At 39.6% G+C, this 18,587-nt stretch overlaps 1 protein-coding gene across 1 annotated transcript; it reads right to left on the bottom strand.

The window, feature by feature from the left end:
• Positions 1–9,896: 9,896 nt before the first annotated feature.
• LOC310942864 (nectin-4-like) lies at positions 9,897–18,016 on the bottom strand. The gene is made up of 7 exons (XM_083908308.1): positions 17,794–18,016; positions 15,666–16,010; positions 15,243–15,545; positions 13,184–13,277; positions 12,537–12,691; positions 11,441–11,540; positions 9,897–11,367 (listed from the first exon to the last, which is right to left on the bottom strand). The coding sequence occupies exons 1-7, from the start codon at positions 17,924–17,926 to the stop codon at positions 11,265–11,267; spliced, it is 1,233 nt and encodes a 410-aa protein (XP_083764434.1). The 5' UTR covers positions 17,927–18,016; the 3' UTR covers positions 9,897–11,264.
• Between the last annotated feature and the right edge of the window lie 571 nt (positions 18,017–18,587).

Here is an 18,587-nt window from a genome sequence, read left to right as displayed (position 1 = left end):
AAAAATACTTTTAAACTTTATTTAACGTGACTGTAGTTTGTGCTCTCCCGCACAGCAGCACAGCATTCTTGTAACATGCTTTCAAATTTAAAGTGAAACAAACAACTATGGGCAACTCCACATGTACATAATGCCCCATTATTTGTCTAATTATGTACATAAAGTGCATAAAAGCTGTTTTTAGTCATTTTACCGTGTAGAGGACACACAAGGGATTTAATCTCACCAGCGAAATAAAGACGTAAAAATGGCCATGCTGTGGTATCAAACATCGAGCACAGTAAAAATGTATTTCTTTGGAAATAATTAGGGAGTATTTAATTTTAAAAAAAAGAAAGAAAAAGAAAATTGTATTACGTATTGAAGGATGCCTTTATCAAAAGTATCAAAAGTCTTCCTCTCACATCCACCAGCTTTGTTTATTCAAACAGCTGCTATTCTATGATTCCCTGTGCTTTATTTGTAAATGTAAGTTCTCATAAGTTGTAAGATTGTGGTTATTTTTACTATAGTTGCCTATGTGAACTTGACGGTTTGCTTGCTTTTTTTTTTCTTTTCCAAGTGTAAGTTTAATTTCCATATGCGGCCCCTTAGAACACACACGTGTGTGCGTGTGTGTGTGTGTGTGTGTGAACGTAAAAACGCACAGTTGATGGCGCTGTTGTTCATGCACAACTTGAACCCATTTGCAGTTTTTACATTTTTACCACACAATAAATGATGTCTTTTGGGGGTATGATGAAATGGCTCAAAGACAAACTCTGAGAGAGAGAAGGCAGCTTTAACCCCTTTTTGACCCCCAGCCTCCTCTTTATCTCTCACTGAAAAAACGCCTTCAGTCAATCACCAGCTTTTTAGAACACATAAAAGGATTTTACAGTGTTTCAATCAAAGCCTGACGTTGGTCCTTGTGTACAACAATATGACCGGTGAAGTATGATTTATTATTATTATTATTATTATTATTATTATTCTTATTTAATTTTTTTTTTGTATAAGATTTTTTTTTTGCATTGCCTGTATGTTTGTAAGAAGACAAGATTCATCTTTGGAAAGAAAAACAAATCCTTTATACTAACTCGTAGTCGTCTTTTCTGATAGATGTGTGACAGTATCTTCTTTTTAAAAAATGTAAACCGACGCAATAAAAAGTCACACGTGGTCGAGAAGTGTTGTGTCAGTGTTTCTCTGCAAAACACATCCACACCCACACCCACGCAGGTCAAAGTTAAACTGCAGTAAACAAAGCTGTGTGTGTGTGTGTGTGTGTGTGTGTCACTGAAAAACTGGCTTGCTTTGTAAAAAATAAACTCATAATGTTTTTTATTTTTATTTTTTTTTATAAAGGTGCCAAGAACAGTAGCTAAGCTTGTTTGTGGGAAATCATTATTATTATTATGTTATTTAATTGTATGTTGCTTTATAAGTCAGAAGAAACTTATCCTTCATTTTACCATAGTGTGTACATAAACTAACATTACAGTTGGCAGCTTGCGAGTCTTATTTTATTCTGTAATAATTAATTCATGTTTTTGTATCTTACTTTATGAGAAGGGTTAAAAAGTAGAAGAGGGACGTTTCACTCTAAATGGTGAGAATATATACATATATCTCATACATCAAGTCCTTAAATAAAGTAAATATATGATTATGAATGTAAGACATGAACTCTCATTAACAACAACAACAAAAACAATAATAATGACAGCAGTAATACTATGTATTATTATGCACATTCAAAACATAGCTGTCTAAATGTGTCTGGTTATAAAATGTATAATGTATACGTAAGAATAGTCGGGTTTCTACATAAAAACTGATTATGTAGTGATGAGCTGCTGAGAGGATTTCTGACCACTAAGGGGCAGCAGTTCCCTAAACTCATGAAACCTTTCCCTTGATTTACCCCTGTAACATGTCAACATCCCGTGACCATGATGAAGCTCATTTCATTTCAGGACGATAAAAACAAACAAACTGTGCTTGGGCAACGAGTGCTTGAGTCAGATTTTCGACGTATTACGACATCATCATGTCTATACTTAGAAATATAACCACCCGTGATTTCACATGACATCACATTACGACTCGTCCACTAAATCAATTCTTTCTTTGCACATGTTCCACATTTCAAATCTGGATGAACAGAGGTTTCAGGAGAGGGGAAGAACTGCCCAACCAAACGCAATAACAGATAACATTCCTGGACTTCATATTGGTAACTGCGGTAATATCATACCCAGCAATACACTGGTACCACATGAGACCAGATTAGACCACATCAAGCCATTCTTGTTAGACATTCTGTGGGCATGAGTGATACATGAGTCTCTGACAGAGGTGAACGAACTCTGAATCTTCCACATGAGAAACGCTGTTTCTGGCTCTGATTATGTTATTTATTTTTCTCTTTAAAGCTGCAGTGCGTAACTTTTAGTGATTTGTTGTTGTTGTTGTTGTTGTTGTTATCCTGCCTCCGTTTGCTCTTCATAAACAGAGAGAATGTAATATTATTTGTATGCTGCATGGGCTTGGTCAAGCAATACTTTCAGAACTGACTCAGGAGTGTTCAGGCACCGCCTCGACTCACTAGTCACTAGTCTGTGTGTGTTAAAATAAAACAATGGAGTCTTACGCAGCGGTGCTATGATGACTCCGCCCATGTTTAGGAGGTACTATGAAGTAATGGATATCGAACCAACCTGTTTCGCAGCTGCACCGATTTACTAGTGCAATGTTGCTGATGCCACCATCTGTCTTGACCAAGTGACAAATGGCAGTGGCGTCACCCAGAAGAATCTGAGTTTCTATTTTTAAATTTGAAGATTTACTATTTGTTCCAGCGCCATGCTGGGGGTTTTGTAAGTGGACATTTAATGCTGCCAGCTGTAACCAGGCACTTAGTGGACGATACCGGCTGTTAATCACGCTGGTGTCCACTCAAATGTGTTGTGCTTTCTTCTATTTTCCTTAAATGCTTTACAAAACTGACATCATTTGCTAATGATGAAGACCTGAAACTACACTCTTAGAAATAAAAGTGCTAAGTAGGACCATATATGTTTATTTGGCATGGAGAACCCTTTTTGGCTCCAAGAACCCTTTTAAAACCCTTTATTCAGGAAATGGGTTTTAAAGGGTTCTCTGGATCAAAATGGTTCTTACTGGAACCATTAGTGTTACCAAAAACCCTTTCTTCTGGAAAGGGTTTTTCAGAGGCATATGGTTCCAGGTAGAACCTCAGCCCTTGTAGAAGAACCCTTTTGGAACCTTTATTTCTAAGAGTGTAGTGACTGACGACATTAACTCCTTAGGAACATGTTGAGTGATACTGTACATTTTGTGAGGGTTATCTTGCCACAGAGTTCTATTCAAACCGACTTCTTTTGCAAGCAGCACGGTCGCCCCCTGGTGGCTTTTCAATATACTCGCACCATCAATTTTCCCTCAACCAGCAAAATGACTGAATGAAGGCTGTACTTAGCACTGTGTTCAGTGACAGCAATGTCGCCACAAGATTTGATCTCATCTGATCATGGATTGATTATCAATGACAAATTTTGTTTGTATTTAAATGTTACACACTACAGTTTTGCATTGGATGAGTGACTCGAGTGAAAGAAATGCTTCAGGGTGTGTGGAAAACAAGGAATGTCAGAAGACACCACTGAAGCATATGCAGATGTGATTTATGCAGATGATGCCTCATGATTAGTATGTTCATGTTGCAATGTGACACTAAAAACAGTGCTTCTACTGTCGTCTGGGATTTTTTGTTCGACCCGTTGTTCACAATTATTCCTCCATAGAAAATTAAACAGTGGCTACATTCTACAGTCTAGATGAGGAAACAAGGTCTGGGAGTCTGGTCCGTCTTGAGGCAGACGGGAGTAGAGTCTGGTTTATCGCCTCCACCCTAAGTTCTTTTTGGCAGTCCGTCTGCCTATGAGCAGCATAACTGAAAAAGAATAAGACCAAAGTGTATGAGATGCTCTGGGGATGAAGGGTGAGGCCAGAGCTCATGATTGGATTGGATCATTGTGAAACTGTGTCTCCACATATTAAACACCAGACTGCCACAGTCGCGGTCACTAACAGGAAAACAATGCAACACCCAACAAATGGAAGGCGACAAGCTTTAGATATATATATCAGTGAAGTCAAAAACACATGAACTGTTGTATGTGTGATAATGTGAGGAGGTTTTATGAGCTTACGTGGAGACTGCTTGGCTGAAATAAATTGCTGATACACAACCAGGTATGTTCAATATTGGAAGCTCTACCCAGGACATTCCTGAACCGTTTCAAAGTACTTTTTGGGGGATAAAGAAAACACCTGCTAGTTCTGTTTAGTTCCTATTTCATAGAGTGGAATCACACATGGTTCCTGGGAAAGTCCTTTCCTGTGGTGGAAACATGCCTTTACATTTGGATTGCCAATCCCATCTGACAAGGGCGTCACCAGTCCATAACAGGGCCACATGGAGACAAACAACCAATTTTATAGTGTCAAATTAAGCTCCTTTTTGAACTGTGGGAGGAAGCTGGAGAAAACCCACGTACACATGAGGAGAACATGCACACTCCATGCAGAAACGGGTCTTTTTTCTGCAAAGGAAACAGTGCCAACCACTACACTACACCAACCGTGTGTGGCCCCTCAGGATGTCAGCTCACTGAGTGCTTCTTCCATCTGATATGGACTTACGTCATGATACAGATAACCCAACCGCCACTTTCCATTTTCATTTTTAATGTGCAACACAGTGTTGAAGCAAGATGCAACAGCACAAACACATTTTAGACATGAAAGTGAAAAGGGGTGTAATGTGATCTAAGGTCTCTCAACACAAATTCAGTTAAACTTTCTGCAACATCCGAGACACCAACAAGCAGCAAAACACCCCGCGGTCGCATGCCACGATTGTCATGTCACAATTCACTTCCTGTGTTCAAACATATCTGCTGGCCAGGTTGAGCATGAATCAGTCACACTGACAGCTGCGTTCAGCAGTTACACTGTCAAAGACATTAGTTTGAATTATTATTATTATTGTTATTTTTATAACATGCATACCATGTTCACCTTTATGCTGCATTAGTTACATTAAGTAAAAAAGAAGCTGCGGTTTAGAGATACGGATCTTAGAACAAGACAGCGAGAGAGCACAGAAAGTCACCTCCGGTAAGCGGATGCTGTATTTATCTTAAGATTTACGAGCAAGGAGAGGATGTGAGGTCCTTTCATGATTCTAAGCTTAAGCTTAACTTGTCTTTTGAAAAAAATCTATTTAAAAAGTTGATTTAATTCTGTTCTTTTGCCATATTTTGTGTTATAGTGTATTTACTATCCAACTCATATCCTCTCATTGAATACAGAGGGCAAAGTCCTCATCTAAATCAACAAATCGTCTTTATTTCAAGGTGCTATGGAAGATCTTCCAGACCTTTATGGACATTTCAGAAGCAAGAGGACATTGTCCCTGATATGTTGCATGTTCTGGATTTTTTCCCACGCAGGTAAACGTCATTTACATTATCATTACTATTACATTTTGTGAGCCACAGGAATACTTCAACATGTTGGGAAATACGAACTGTAAATTGGTTAAAGTTTTGAACAATTAGTTTTTCGGGTGAACTTTAAAGGTGCCATATGTAAGAATGTGACCAAAAACGGTAACTACATTCAAATTCAAAATACCGAGGTCTTTTAGGTTTCGTTTTCTGACGTAATTGGCAACCCGTGGTTGCTCGGCAGCTGAGACTTTACTGACTGCAATGATTGGTAGATGGCTGTAGGTGGCGCCACATGCCAAAACATGATTTCAAAACATAAACATGATTTGCAGTCTGCAAAATATTTTTTTTAATGCAAATATTTTGTCTGTACTGTTGTTGGTGAGGTCAGTTTGTTATATGAACATTATTCCTGAGTCTCTGTGACATATTAGGAGGATTTTATGGCCAGTTGCTTTAGATTTATTACATAATGCACCTTTAACCAAACTATAACCAAAATATATATTTCCTTACACTGTATGGTGGCATATTGGTGGCAAGATGTCGACAGTGACATTAAATTAAAGCTGTCATTTGATCTTTGACTTTCTCTCAGATGGCAGGACCATCACAGAGGCGATGGGCACCAGAGTGACCCTGGACTGTAATGTGTCAAACAGCGCACTCCGACAGCTCACATGGCACAAAGATGGAGTTAATCTCATCAGCTACAACGTGGAAGAACCTCTGTACACCAGCAAAGCAGCTAAGAGCCTTGGGATAAATATATCTCTGTCAGAGAACCATCTTTACACACTCGTCATCGACAGCGCGCAGACATTTCACACGGGAAACTACACCTGTGACATCACCTTGATCACCGGAGTGTGGGAACGCAAGTGGGAGCTGATAATCAAGAGCTCAAAAGGAGGTAATGTGCGTAGCAAAAGCAAACAAAGTGGAAAATCCAGAACAGAGTGAATGTGCATGTGTTTACTGAACATGACAGAGCCAACATTTACTGAATACCGTTCCTGCACCAACAATTCAAACACCTTGATACCTCAGCCAGAGCACAAGTGAAATAGAGTCCCTGTTCAAACCTGGCAACAACATCCATCCTGGGTGATCCAACACCGTGCACTAAGTACAGGTCTGAACAGTCCCAATACATCCTGAATGAATCCTCTGATGCCATAACAACACATTCAGATTTAGATGGTTTGAGGACACATTTATCCACATTCCTCAGGACATTTAACACAGTCTTTCCTGTGGTGCTAATGGCTGCTCTCTTTAGATGCTCCCTGGATTGGCTAAGGAGCATACAAAACCAAACAGGGAGCAAGCGAAAGCATGACAGTTAATGACAATTTAAAATGTTGAGGCCGATATGACACTTTTCCACTTCATATTACTGCATCGGCTCGGCTCTGCTCGGTTCTACATGGTTAGGTTGGTTTTCCATGACATTATAGTACCTCCTAAACGTCAGCGCGGTCAGCGCAGAAGTAAACCGCTATGTGCGACACACACACTTGTGGCTTGTAAAGTGATTGTTTGCGATATCCTGAATCATTAGAATCACTTAATTAAAAAGATTTGTCTTCCTGTATGACTCTGTCGCATACTGTCACTGAACTGAAATACAGCAGCAGGGTTTTTGATGCGACTTGCAGCTTGTGATCAGAGGCTTTCAGCGGTGCCGTCTCTAAACGCACCAAACTCCTCTGCTAAATGATGATATTTTAGACATTTCCTTAATAAATGTTGTAGATTAATCCACGTTTTCAGGCTTTTTAAGTCTTTTTAATTTATCTACATTTTGGCATGGCTTGGTTTGATTCTTGTGTCGGACATCTTGCTCACGACTCTTCCTGTGAATGAACTCTGAACAATCAGCGGATGGCAGTCTGACGACGCCACACATAGAATAGACTCAGCTTGCTCGGACCCTCGTAACAGGAACTATCGCTAATGGAAAAGCAAAAATAACCGTGGCGTGCCGAGGCGAGTCGTGCTGGGACCATGTAGTGGAAAAGCGTGATCTACAAAAGGTAGAGGCTGGGGTGGAGGCAGCAAATGCTACATACATTTTTATATACAGTCTATGGTCCCAATCCCAAGTTTAAGAGCCACTACTCTTAATGCAACAACAGATATTACTGCACTGCAGATATAAATACTAATGCAATTTATATGTCTTCGATCGCTGAGACCCCAAGAGAACATTAAGTTCAAACATGAAACATGATTCAAAGGAAAAAGCTATTTTTTGCAGAGTAACATGACGTGATGCCATCAAGTGATAAAGTATTTGCAGACATGACAGCACCACCTGACTGTGAGCTGAATTAGCAACTTATTACACAAAGGAACCGGTTTTTGCTTGTTTTTCCCAGAGCACAATGAAAGTGGAAACTGGAAGAAGATATTAATCCCTGTGGCAACAGCTGTTCCTGCCGCATGTTTCCTGATCTTTACATTATCTTATATTCTTGTGCAAAGAATCTACAATCAGCAATCAGAGTAAGTGTCTCTGCTGCTGGCTATACTCTCATACATATGCACTGTTACTTTATGGCTAATGGTGTTACACTGCTGGAATAAAAACACAATCCTGATCTTCTTTACAGAACAAGCCGTCAGCCTCCCACAACAGGAATGGTAAACATAAAACTATCATCTTACATTATCAAGAAGGCTGAATAAATAGATGAATAATATGAATGAAAGTTATTCTACAAGTATTTCTGAGTTGCAGTATCTGTATGCTGTGAACAGTGTTTTGATTTTTCCTCTATTTTTTTTTCCAGTGGCAGGAGGAAACAGAGGAGCATATATACGAGAACCGTCTAGAAATTAACGTTCGTCACCCAAGCAGTTATCACTACAAGCCCAGAGGTCAGTGATTCTAAGTTCACTTGAGAAACTGGAAATGGAGTGGGCGGAAACCAAAGGAAGAAAAGCAGAAGACTCAATGTGGATTAGTTGGATCTATTCTTAAGGGGATGAGTGCTTTATATTTATGGACTTCTCCATTGAGGCCATCATGTTAAACTGCCATGATGAGTTTACTGGACAAACTAAACTACTTCTGAGTTTACAGTAAATGCTAAACAAAGGCTACCATAGGTTTCCTTTCATGCTTGGAGGGGAGAGGTGAGGTGATGGACGAGAAACTGCAACATGCAAATTCAACAGAAGCTGTTGCTAAATCACACACTGTACATTCAACTTAAACATGTTCATCTGTGCATTTTTTTGTAACAGTTATGGCGTGTTTCCACCACTTTGCTTCGGGTACGGCACAGTTAAGTTGCATTTCCACTAACATAGTACCTGGTACCAGGCACTCTTTAGTACCTGGTATGGCAAGGTTCCAAGTGAGCAGAGGCGATACTATGCGTGACGTCGCAATGTCGAACTGTAGATCAGTTAAAAAGACTTAACAATCCTAAAAATGTGTGTTAATCTCCAACAATTACCAAGGAAATGTCTAAAATCTCATTATTTAACAGAGGGTGTATTTAGCGACAGCACTGCTGAACACAAGCAGCATCACAAACCCTGCCGCTGTATTTCAGTCCAGTGACGCAGAGTCAGACGGAGTCTGTGCTCCGGTCATGGCGGAAGTACTGAACAAATAGATTTAAATTCTGTGTGTGTCGCGTGTAAAACAAAGTCACGGCAGTTTCATGCAGCCGTGCAGTGATGACTCACGCCCACATTGAGTACTATTTTTATAGTGGAAAAACAAACTTGACTGTGCCATGCTGTGGTGAGGCGAGCTGGGACCATAATGGAAAAGGAACATTAGAGAAATGTTTGAAGATACTGAGTGAGTCCTGGGAACATAGATAAGCTGTATTAGTCATAGATTACCTACCTATAAAAAACACATCTCATATGTTTGACTCATGTAACAGCAATAAATGAGATTAATAAATAAATTAGCGCTGACATAATAATGGTAGTTAATCTTTACAGAATATGCGGGGTCAGAAGAATAATGCCTCCTATTCACAAATTCCACAGTTAGGCCAAACTCTCCTTCCCTGTCTGAAAACAAAGACACATTTTGTTTCCATATAACCTACAGCTTGTGAGAGCTGTTATTTTCAACCACACAACCACAAGCAAACTGATCCAAAGTCTGTGCTGCGTTTCGCCTGCTCACACATTTTCTTTTTAACCCAGAAAATGTGCACACAACCTTGACAAACTGTTTCCGTAATGTTTAACTGAAGAACTGTACTTAAGGCCATCAAGGAAGGGCTGTTTGAAGTGTAAACACAGACTAGCTTGAGTGAGCCTGAGGCATTTCAAATGTTTATTGTCAGTGCATAGATCAAACAAAAAACAACAACAAACTAACACAAACCCCCCAAAACATAATAAAACATTTAACGCTGAAGTGTGACACCATTCTAAAAGAAAATGACATGAACAACTGCACACATAACATCCTCCACCACAAACAGATCAGTCTAAAATCAACTGTATTCGTCTACTCTAGTCTCTCTAATCACACCACACACCTGTTTATTTATTTTTTTATTTTTTAAGTTTTAGGTTCCCTTTTGAAAACAGGAAATATCACTTTGGCTTCATGGTACAACACCAGTTTATGTGTTTGACTGTCACCAAAGGTCGCCCCTTTAACTGGTCACTTAGTGTTTCCTGCAGTGTTATTCATTTTGCTTAATCGTCAATTATCTGAAATATTTCAGAGATTGCAAACATAAAAGGGCCAACCAGCTAGAGATGGTGAACTTGGAGTATGTTTAACATCATTAATTCTCAAAAATATTGACGAGACAAAGATCTTCATTTGTACCCTAAGGTTGTACACTGTAACTTCAAAAAACAACAAGTAAAACATAAACAAAACAAAACAACCTTGTTTAGTATAGACCAGAAAAATAGCTGCACTAAAAGAAATGACCAGTAGTAGAAAATACTAACTATATACTGTTTGCAGCTGTAGAAGAGGTACGACTATATACACCAGGAAATGCAGAAGGTCAGCAGTTTTTAGCATCAGTGTTGTGTTGTAACTTCAGAGGACTGCGCAATGAAATCCACTAATAAATAAATAAAACTTAATATTATAATTAATTAATATTTTCAGTCCTTTTCTGTTCTCAGTTAAGTACCACCAAAACTAGTTTCGACACATAGTCATTCTCCTGTAAACGTGTTTATTACTGTTCGTAATCATCCCTTAATTTATTAAATTGAAAATAATTATGTGTGTCAGAAGAAATCAACAATCAACAAAAAACATCCAGTTACGTTGAAAGAACATATTTAAAGGTATTTGAGGTCAGGAAATTTACTTTTTTTCTTATGCCAGCTTGCTTCTCCCAGGTTATGGTCATTTCTTGACAATGTCTATAATCACACTTCCAGTCATAACAAATAAATATTTATGAAAGCTTATTGCAGTAACTTCTGTGTGTGTGTAAACTTGCTGTGTGATCCTTCTCTGATATTAGTGAAACAACTTTGGTAACCAGGCTCCATTTATCACTCCAAAAAAATATTATTTTTTTAAACTCCAATGGTCATAATGACTAATTCCACTGCATGAGGTATGACTCAAATACTGAGCAATGGCCAAATCAGAAACACAGAAATTCAAGTAGAAAAGTAACAATTACCGAATAAGAAGATTTAGCTTGGGTGCTGGAAATAGAGCATCAAAATAAACTGCTTTCAATCTGTGCAATATCAAACAGATTCATTTTACCAAGCTCAGAAAGACCGTAAAGGTTCATCTGCTTCTCCTCCAGTTCCTGCAGGTCCACTGGAACCGTTTGGGTCATTCTGCTGCCTCTCACGTATAGCTGCAATTAACCTGGACAATACACAATCAATTAATAAACCAGAACCACAACTTCATACAAATACAGTACTGGTTTACTTAGTACCTCTGAAGTATCCCATGTTTATGAAGGCACCACACGACAGCTGCAGTGACAATCAGGAACAACGAAATAACAAATAAAGTCTTAAAGGCAACGCAGGCTTCTGTAGGGAGACACAACACAAGAAAGAAGAAATACTGTCATACACTGTTCTTACAAAGAGGTTTCTTCTTAAAACCCACTACGCAATCCTCATCCTTATCTGCTACTAACTCATGTGGGGTCCCACAGGGCTCACTTTTAGGGCCCCTGCTTGTTTCCCTTTATTTACCTTCTTTGGGTTCCATTCTTAGAAAACAGGGTATCTCCCTCTACCGTTATGCTGATGACAGATTAATGTACGCTTAAAGTGTAAGGATGCCTGCCCGGCCAAATTACTTCTCGCATGTCTCGAGGAGATTAAAGCTCGTACGGCACTGAACTTTTAGAATTTTAATGAAAGGAAGACGGAAGTGAAATAGACAAAAAGGGACATTTCTGAGTGTTTTTGGTGGTTTTCAAACATACATTTTATGGGTCACAGTCAAATTGACCTTTCCAATTAATCATTATCAACAGTAGATAGCAGATCTGCACGGTTTGCTGATTGGCTATTAGTGACTGCCAGACCGTCGACTTCCTGATTTTATTTATTTTTTTAAATAACAGGAAACAGGAAGCAGGCAGTTTTCTCTCTTTCTCTCTCCTGTCTTTCTGTAGCTGCACTGCTTTTAAGTATGAAGTTAAATTATCATAGCAGTTCAGTCGTGAACTAAATATGGAGGAAGTATTTTGGACAGTTTTGTGCCTGTTCTCAATGTTTTTGAGCAGATTGTTTTGCATGAAATCTTAGAGCTAAAAATGAAAAGGTATTGCAATCTCAATGAAATGTACTTATGTTAATCATACATGCTGGAAGCAACATTATCATCCTTGCATTAGAATATGGAATGGTAGATATTTTCCGTAATTGTTTTGTCCTCATGGATAAATGTGGCTGTATCTGGTGACACTGACTGTATTGGTAGATTGTTTAAATCTCTTGTCCTGGCAGGCACGTTTGAGCTGTTTCGATTAACTTCACATTCATGACGGAGTCCAAAACAGAACAGGAAATCACCTGAAGTCACATGCACCAACACATAAGCACGCCCACTTCCATGTAAGTTAGACGCTTCACACTGGTAGAGGCCATTCAGGTCAGAGTTCATGCTTGGAAACTGAAGCGTGGCACCGTGTACTTCGACACCAGATTGAGGCAACGGTTGACCAGATCTGAAGCAGACAAGACAAAACAAAGTGATGTACAGTTTTACAGCAGTGTAATGCATCAATTCAAGATTTGATTGTGTTTGAGTGAAACCCTCCTTTCTGCATGAAGTTTTCATGTTCTCCCCGTGTGTGTGTGTGTGTGGGTTTTCTCCGGGTTTTCTGGTTTCCTCCCACAGCCCAAAAATGTTCAGATTTGGGGATTAGGCAAATTTGACACTCTAAATTGACTGTGAGTGTGGAGTTGGTGGTTGATTGTCTCTACATGTGTGATGGACTGGGGCCCTGGTGACCCTCATGTGGAGGATAAGTGTGAGTGTGAGATAAGAGTGAGATCCTGCTGCCTACATAGCCTGCCATCAAGATTATTTCTGTTTATTTACAATAAACCCAACACTCGTCATGTTATTAACACCAGCAAAAACACTACATTTGACATGTTTACTGGTTTGGTTTCCCAAAAAAATAACTGAAATGATTTTATTATAACAACTCTACCTGGTCCAGGTAAATGTTGCACTTGGCTTGGCTTCAGTCATGCACTGAAATGAGTTTTTGGACTTTGTGCTGATGGTCACTTCTTTGGGTGAATCTGCAAAAAACAAAGAGAGAGAGAGAATCAGCCATGTTGTTGTTACTGTGGCTGAGAAAGTAGTCATATTATCAAAATAATGAAGCGTAATCCCATGTTTACTGATACTAAGTTATCTCGCTTACTGTGGGCTTTTTGTTGTCATTATGTTTCAGGGTCATTTTGGTTTAATAAAACAGCTCAAGGTTGAAAATGAAGGTGTTTAATTTGTTTTATCTTACAAAAACCTTCAACTGCTGCTATGAAAGAACATTTGTACTGTGCCATTTACAAATGTATATCCATGTTATAGCTTGTAAACATTCAGGAGGAACTTGACTTAGTGTCAACATGTTTATGATGAATTAGCTGCCTCGTGAGAGTCATTTTTTTTTTTTTTAAGAACTCAAGGTCAAAGCACACAGGTGCAAAGCAAAACTGGATCTGCGATTCTTTGAGGATTAAGCCTGGAGACAGTCTGTTACTGTACAGCAGTCACTGGATGTGTTCACCGCATTGGAAAGCAGAGACAATAAAGTTGTTAACATGGAGTATAACATAAATATAGCGGCCGATGTTCTCTACCACTCTTTTATTATACATTAGAATGTTCATACTCATGTTAACAAAGAGGGAAGTAACACATGGAAAGATAACTGCGCATTGATGCGGTCAACAAAAGATAGCGCTTCACCGTGCCCACCCTACGTCATGACAGACACACCGGTGAACTGTTAGTGACAAACCCATCACCCATGTGCCGATACCAAGTGTGAACCAATTCCAGCATTCCATAAGCAATTAATAAAATATGCAATATCGACATTTATGGCTCCTCCAACAAAAGTGAGGAAAAGTTCCTTACGTGGGAAGAGTACTCCAATCACTGTAGGAACACATCCAGAAAATATGGGAAACCTGTGTGCAATTTTAAAAACAACACTTTTTTTTCAAAAAAGAAGAAGAAAAAAAACAGCTTGCAAACATTTAAGTGTTATATTGCACTTGCAAATAGTCTGTTGCAAGAACACTTTCTGTGTCCACCCATACACAGAGGTCCACTAGGGTCTGCATGACATAAATGTCATCATTCGCCCACAATTAAGACGATGGAAACTTGCATGAGGTTATGTCAGGAAGTCTGCGAGTACACACGCAACTCAGCACTCAAGTACAAGGAAATACAAATGAGTAAATGTCCAACACACATACAGTACCTTGAACAATGAACTGACGTGGATCATTATTTTATTATGAATGGAAACGAAGGGGTTTGCATGTTCTCCCCATTTGTGCATTTGTATTCTCCCGGCTTCCTCCCACAATCCAAAAACAGTCCAAAAACATTGACCGTAGATGTGAGAGTGTGAGTGAATGGTTGTTTGTCTCTACATGTGGCCCTGTGATGGACTGGCGAACTGTCCAGAGTGTATCCCGCCTATCGCCCTATGTCAGCTGAGATAGGCACAGCGCCCCCCCGCGACCCTCTGGTGGAGGATAAAGTGGTAGACTATGGATGAATGTGTGCACATGTGGAATTGTTAAGCGGCTGAGAAACATGAGAAGTATAACCCGGCCCAAAGAAGGAGGAGCCAAACGGCTGAATGCCTGCTGCCACCTAGTGGACAGAGGTGCGTGAGGTTTCACATCACGTACATATCACAGTATTTTAGTAGATCACTATTTTCTTAAACATTAATTACATTGCGGTTTTAAAGAACAATTCTCATACGTTAAGATGCATTGATAATCCATTTTGCTACGGAAATGAAGTCCTCTAAATTGCAATCTGATCTAACAGTAGCTCAGTGGCAGAGCAAGTCGTCTTTCAACTTGGAGGTTGTTGTTTCAATTCCTGGCTACGCTAGTCTAGATGTGTCCTTGGGAAGGACACTTAATCAGCACTGGATGGCCCAAATGAAAGATAAAGAAAGATACACTTCATGAGTAACTGAGGTAGCAGAATAAATGTAAATGTATACTCACAGTAGATCTGTATGGTGAATGGTATTGTCTCCTCTTTCGACAAAGCCGGACTGGCGATGACACAGTGGACCACATGTTGATCGATTTCTCTGGTAGGTACACCTATCAGGGAGCTGACTGTGGTAGTCGTACCATTTTCATGTTGCTTGTAGCTGGTTGTTGCCCTCAGTTTTTGAGTGAGAGTACCAGTGAGCCACCTCACCTCTGCTTGTGGCCTGGCACCAGCGGCCAAGCAGGAAACGAGGGAAATTTCTTGATCACCCAGAACAGGAAGATCATCTTTTACGTCTGTGACTGGAGGCACTGGAGGATTAATGAACAAAATATTCAAAAATAAATCTGAGCCAGATGGTAGCAAATACTGTACCTCTTCCTCTCCCACTATCACACACAAAATGTTTGAATGAAATGTTAAGATTTAACCTTGCACTTTTAGAAGTATCTCCGTCTGGAAATTTCCACTCGGGAAAAGAGTGGCGATGCATGTGTAGTTCCCTTCATCCTGCAATGTGACGTTTGATAGCTGGAGAGATCCATTGTACTCTTTTAATTTCCCAATGAATTTAAATCGATAATCATTGTGCCCATTGTCCACCTCTGCTCCATTTTTGGATGAGATGGTATAGAAGTTGCTATCCTGAGGGTCTCCTAATGTAGCCTTCTTCCAGGAAATTTGGCTGAGGATCTCTGTGGTGCCAATTACTTCACAATATAAGTTAACTGACACTCCTTGCACTGCGATCCGGTTTCCTCCAATCACCTGTACAGCTGAAAGTAAAAACAATGATTACAACTTGCAGTAGGGAATTTTTACAGCCACTAATTATGGAACTGCAGTTCGACTGTGTGAGATGCATATGTCACGTTATGACACCTTATTGTGCTGAAAATTACAGTGGCCCTGAGGTGCAAAACACAAACACAATGGCAGAAAACACAAAAACAAACTGCTTTTGTTTCCGTTTAGAGTTAATGTTTTTGTGTTTTCTGCTTTTGTGTTTGTGATTTGCATGTGTGTTTTTTGATATGGGTTTGTTTTGTGATTTGCCTTTGTGTTTTTTGATTTGCGTTTGTGTTTTGCACCTCAGGGCCACCATAGAAAAAAAAAGGCAGAGTTCAAATGGAAGGTGAGGAATTTGATTCCTGGCTCCTCATGTCTTCATATCGATATCAACACTTGCCCCAGATTTTTAATATTTCCTGCCACTGAGGGGTGCATATTTATACTCCTGCTGCCAGGATACATTCAGAACTTTATTGATCCACTTTATTGATTCCAATATGGACCAATCATTTGCAGCTTATACCAGTCCATACAGACACACAACGTTTTGTCTCGTAAAATATGTTAATGTTTCATGTTTTGTCACGTCTTGATTAGTTTATGTCGGTCCTTTGTGTCCCTTTATGTTTAATTAAAGTCACTCATGTCCAGTCATGCACTGTTTTATTTTATAATATCGTTATTATATTTTCCCTCTTTTCAGATACTGACTTCCTCCCTTTGTGTTATTTTTGTTCCTCATTGGTTTCACCCGTGTACCCCTACCCCGTGTATTATTTCCCCTTGTCTTGCGTCAGTTCGTTTTTGTATGTCTTGTATGTTTAGATGTCGATCCTCCTTGTATGAAGCGTGTTTTGTTGTTGTACCTTTTATTATTGTTATTATTATTATTATTATTATTATTAATAATTACATTTCTATTTCTATTTTATATAGATTTATGATCCCCTATGTGAGCGTTTTTGTTGTACTTTTGCTTTTGTATGTGGAATAAATTATTATTATTATTATTTTTTTACCCTACTTTGGAGTTAAAGGTGTCACATGTAAGAATGTGGACAAAAACGGTTACTATATTCATATTCAAAATACCGAGGTCTTTTAACTGGCAACCCGTGGTTGCTCGGCAGCTGAGACCCTACTGACTGCAATGATTGGTAGACGGTGGTAGGTGGCGCCACATGCCAAAACATAAACATGATTTGCAGTCTGCAAAATATTTTTTTAATGCAAATATTTTGGCTGTAATGTTGTTGTTGGTGAGTTCAGTTTGTTATATGAACATTATTCCTGAGTCTCTGTGACATATTAGGAGGATTTTATGGCCAGTTGCTTTAGATTTATCACATAATGCACCTTTAAGCATTTGAGTTCTATCAGCAGCAGCAAAAGGCCTAATCTCGATATCAGACCAACGCTGCAGTTGCAGATACTCAAATTTAAACCGTCTGACGCTTGACTTAAGTAAAGTAAGAAAGACACAGTTCCAAACTTCAGTGAACAATAACATTTGATAGAAACACGTTTGTAACATGTGCAAGACATATTTTGAATCATGACGACGTAGACAGCATGCTAAAACCTCGTTTTCATTAAAAAATGTCTCTATTCGTATACACATGTGCATGAGACTTGCCGCAAGTATTGTAATTATTACTGTTATATGTTATTAATTACGACAGTTGCTTCTGTTCTTCTTCTTCTTATTATTATTATTATTATTTAAGATTGTTGAAAGGCAGCTAATGAGATGTTCATTCATCTTACCGTGACCGTAGTTGTCCACGAACAAGAAGACTAACGTCAGCGTTAGTATCCTGGAGGACCTCATGGAAAACAAGAACGTCGGTGGAACGCCACGGTTGCCCCTCTGGGACACAAACGCGGGATATGTCTCCATTCATTCATTTAATCCTGGTCTCGAAAAAAGAAGTATGACAACGACCATTTTCCACACTAGCTTAAACTATCAACAAAGGCCGTTTCGATGCCGCCTTGTGCGTACTCCCGTCACCACGTAGACCACTCGAGCCTTTATACTTCTGCGTCGTGGTGACGGATAGGCGCTGCAATTTCCCGCCCGATCGGTAGGGGTCGCTGCGCAAGGTTGTTGTGCTTTTGGCTACAGTGAGCAATGGCGTCCGAGGGAGAAAGACTGTTGTTGTTGAAACAGCGGCCGTTTGTCACTTTTCTGTGTCCCGGAACGCAGTTTTAAGATAATTTGAGGCGAGAAATCGGTCATTTAGAGTCTAAACATGTGCTGTGTGTGTAAAGATATGACGTATTTATAGTTTGGCAGCGACGAAGTCGGCGGGGATCAGCTCCGCCCTCTGTAGCGTCCGGTGTTCACTGTGAGCCGGCACAGAGCAGCTTAGCTCGGCATGTCCTGAGGACCAATCGCAGCTCTTGCCGTCTCCGTTGTCCCTTGACGGAGTGACGGACACTTAAAAAATATTCCGTGCACCCGGAGACGACGCAGAGGCTCTTCGACAGGTTCTGCGTCGACGCAGAGGACTCTGCGTAGCTACGCAGAGCACTTGACGCAGGAGTATACATTGGGC

Source organism: Microchirus variegatus, assembly GCF_963457635.1.
Source record: "Microchirus variegatus genome assembly, chromosome: 22".
NCBI lineage: Eukaryota > Metazoa > Chordata > Actinopteri > Pleuronectiformes > Soleidae > Microchirus > Microchirus variegatus.
The sequence above is the reverse complement of the archived record's forward strand: the minus strand, read 5'-3'. Positions and strand labels throughout refer to the sequence as shown.

Bases quoted from the DNA above. Each gene is read 5' to 3' on its own strand.
- LOC310942864 (XM_083908308.1), bottom strand. From the start codon at position 17,926: ATGGAGACATATCCCGCGTTTGTGTCCCAGAGGGGCAACCGTGGCGTT. The intron at 16,011-17,793 runs GTAAGATGAATG...TTTTACTTTCAG, and splicing joins CGTGGACAACTACGGTCACG to CTGTACAGGTGATTGGAGGA. The intron at 13,278-15,242 runs GTGAGTATACAT...TGTTTTTTGCAG, and splicing joins ATTCACCATACAGATCTACT to ATTCACCCAAAGAAGTGACC.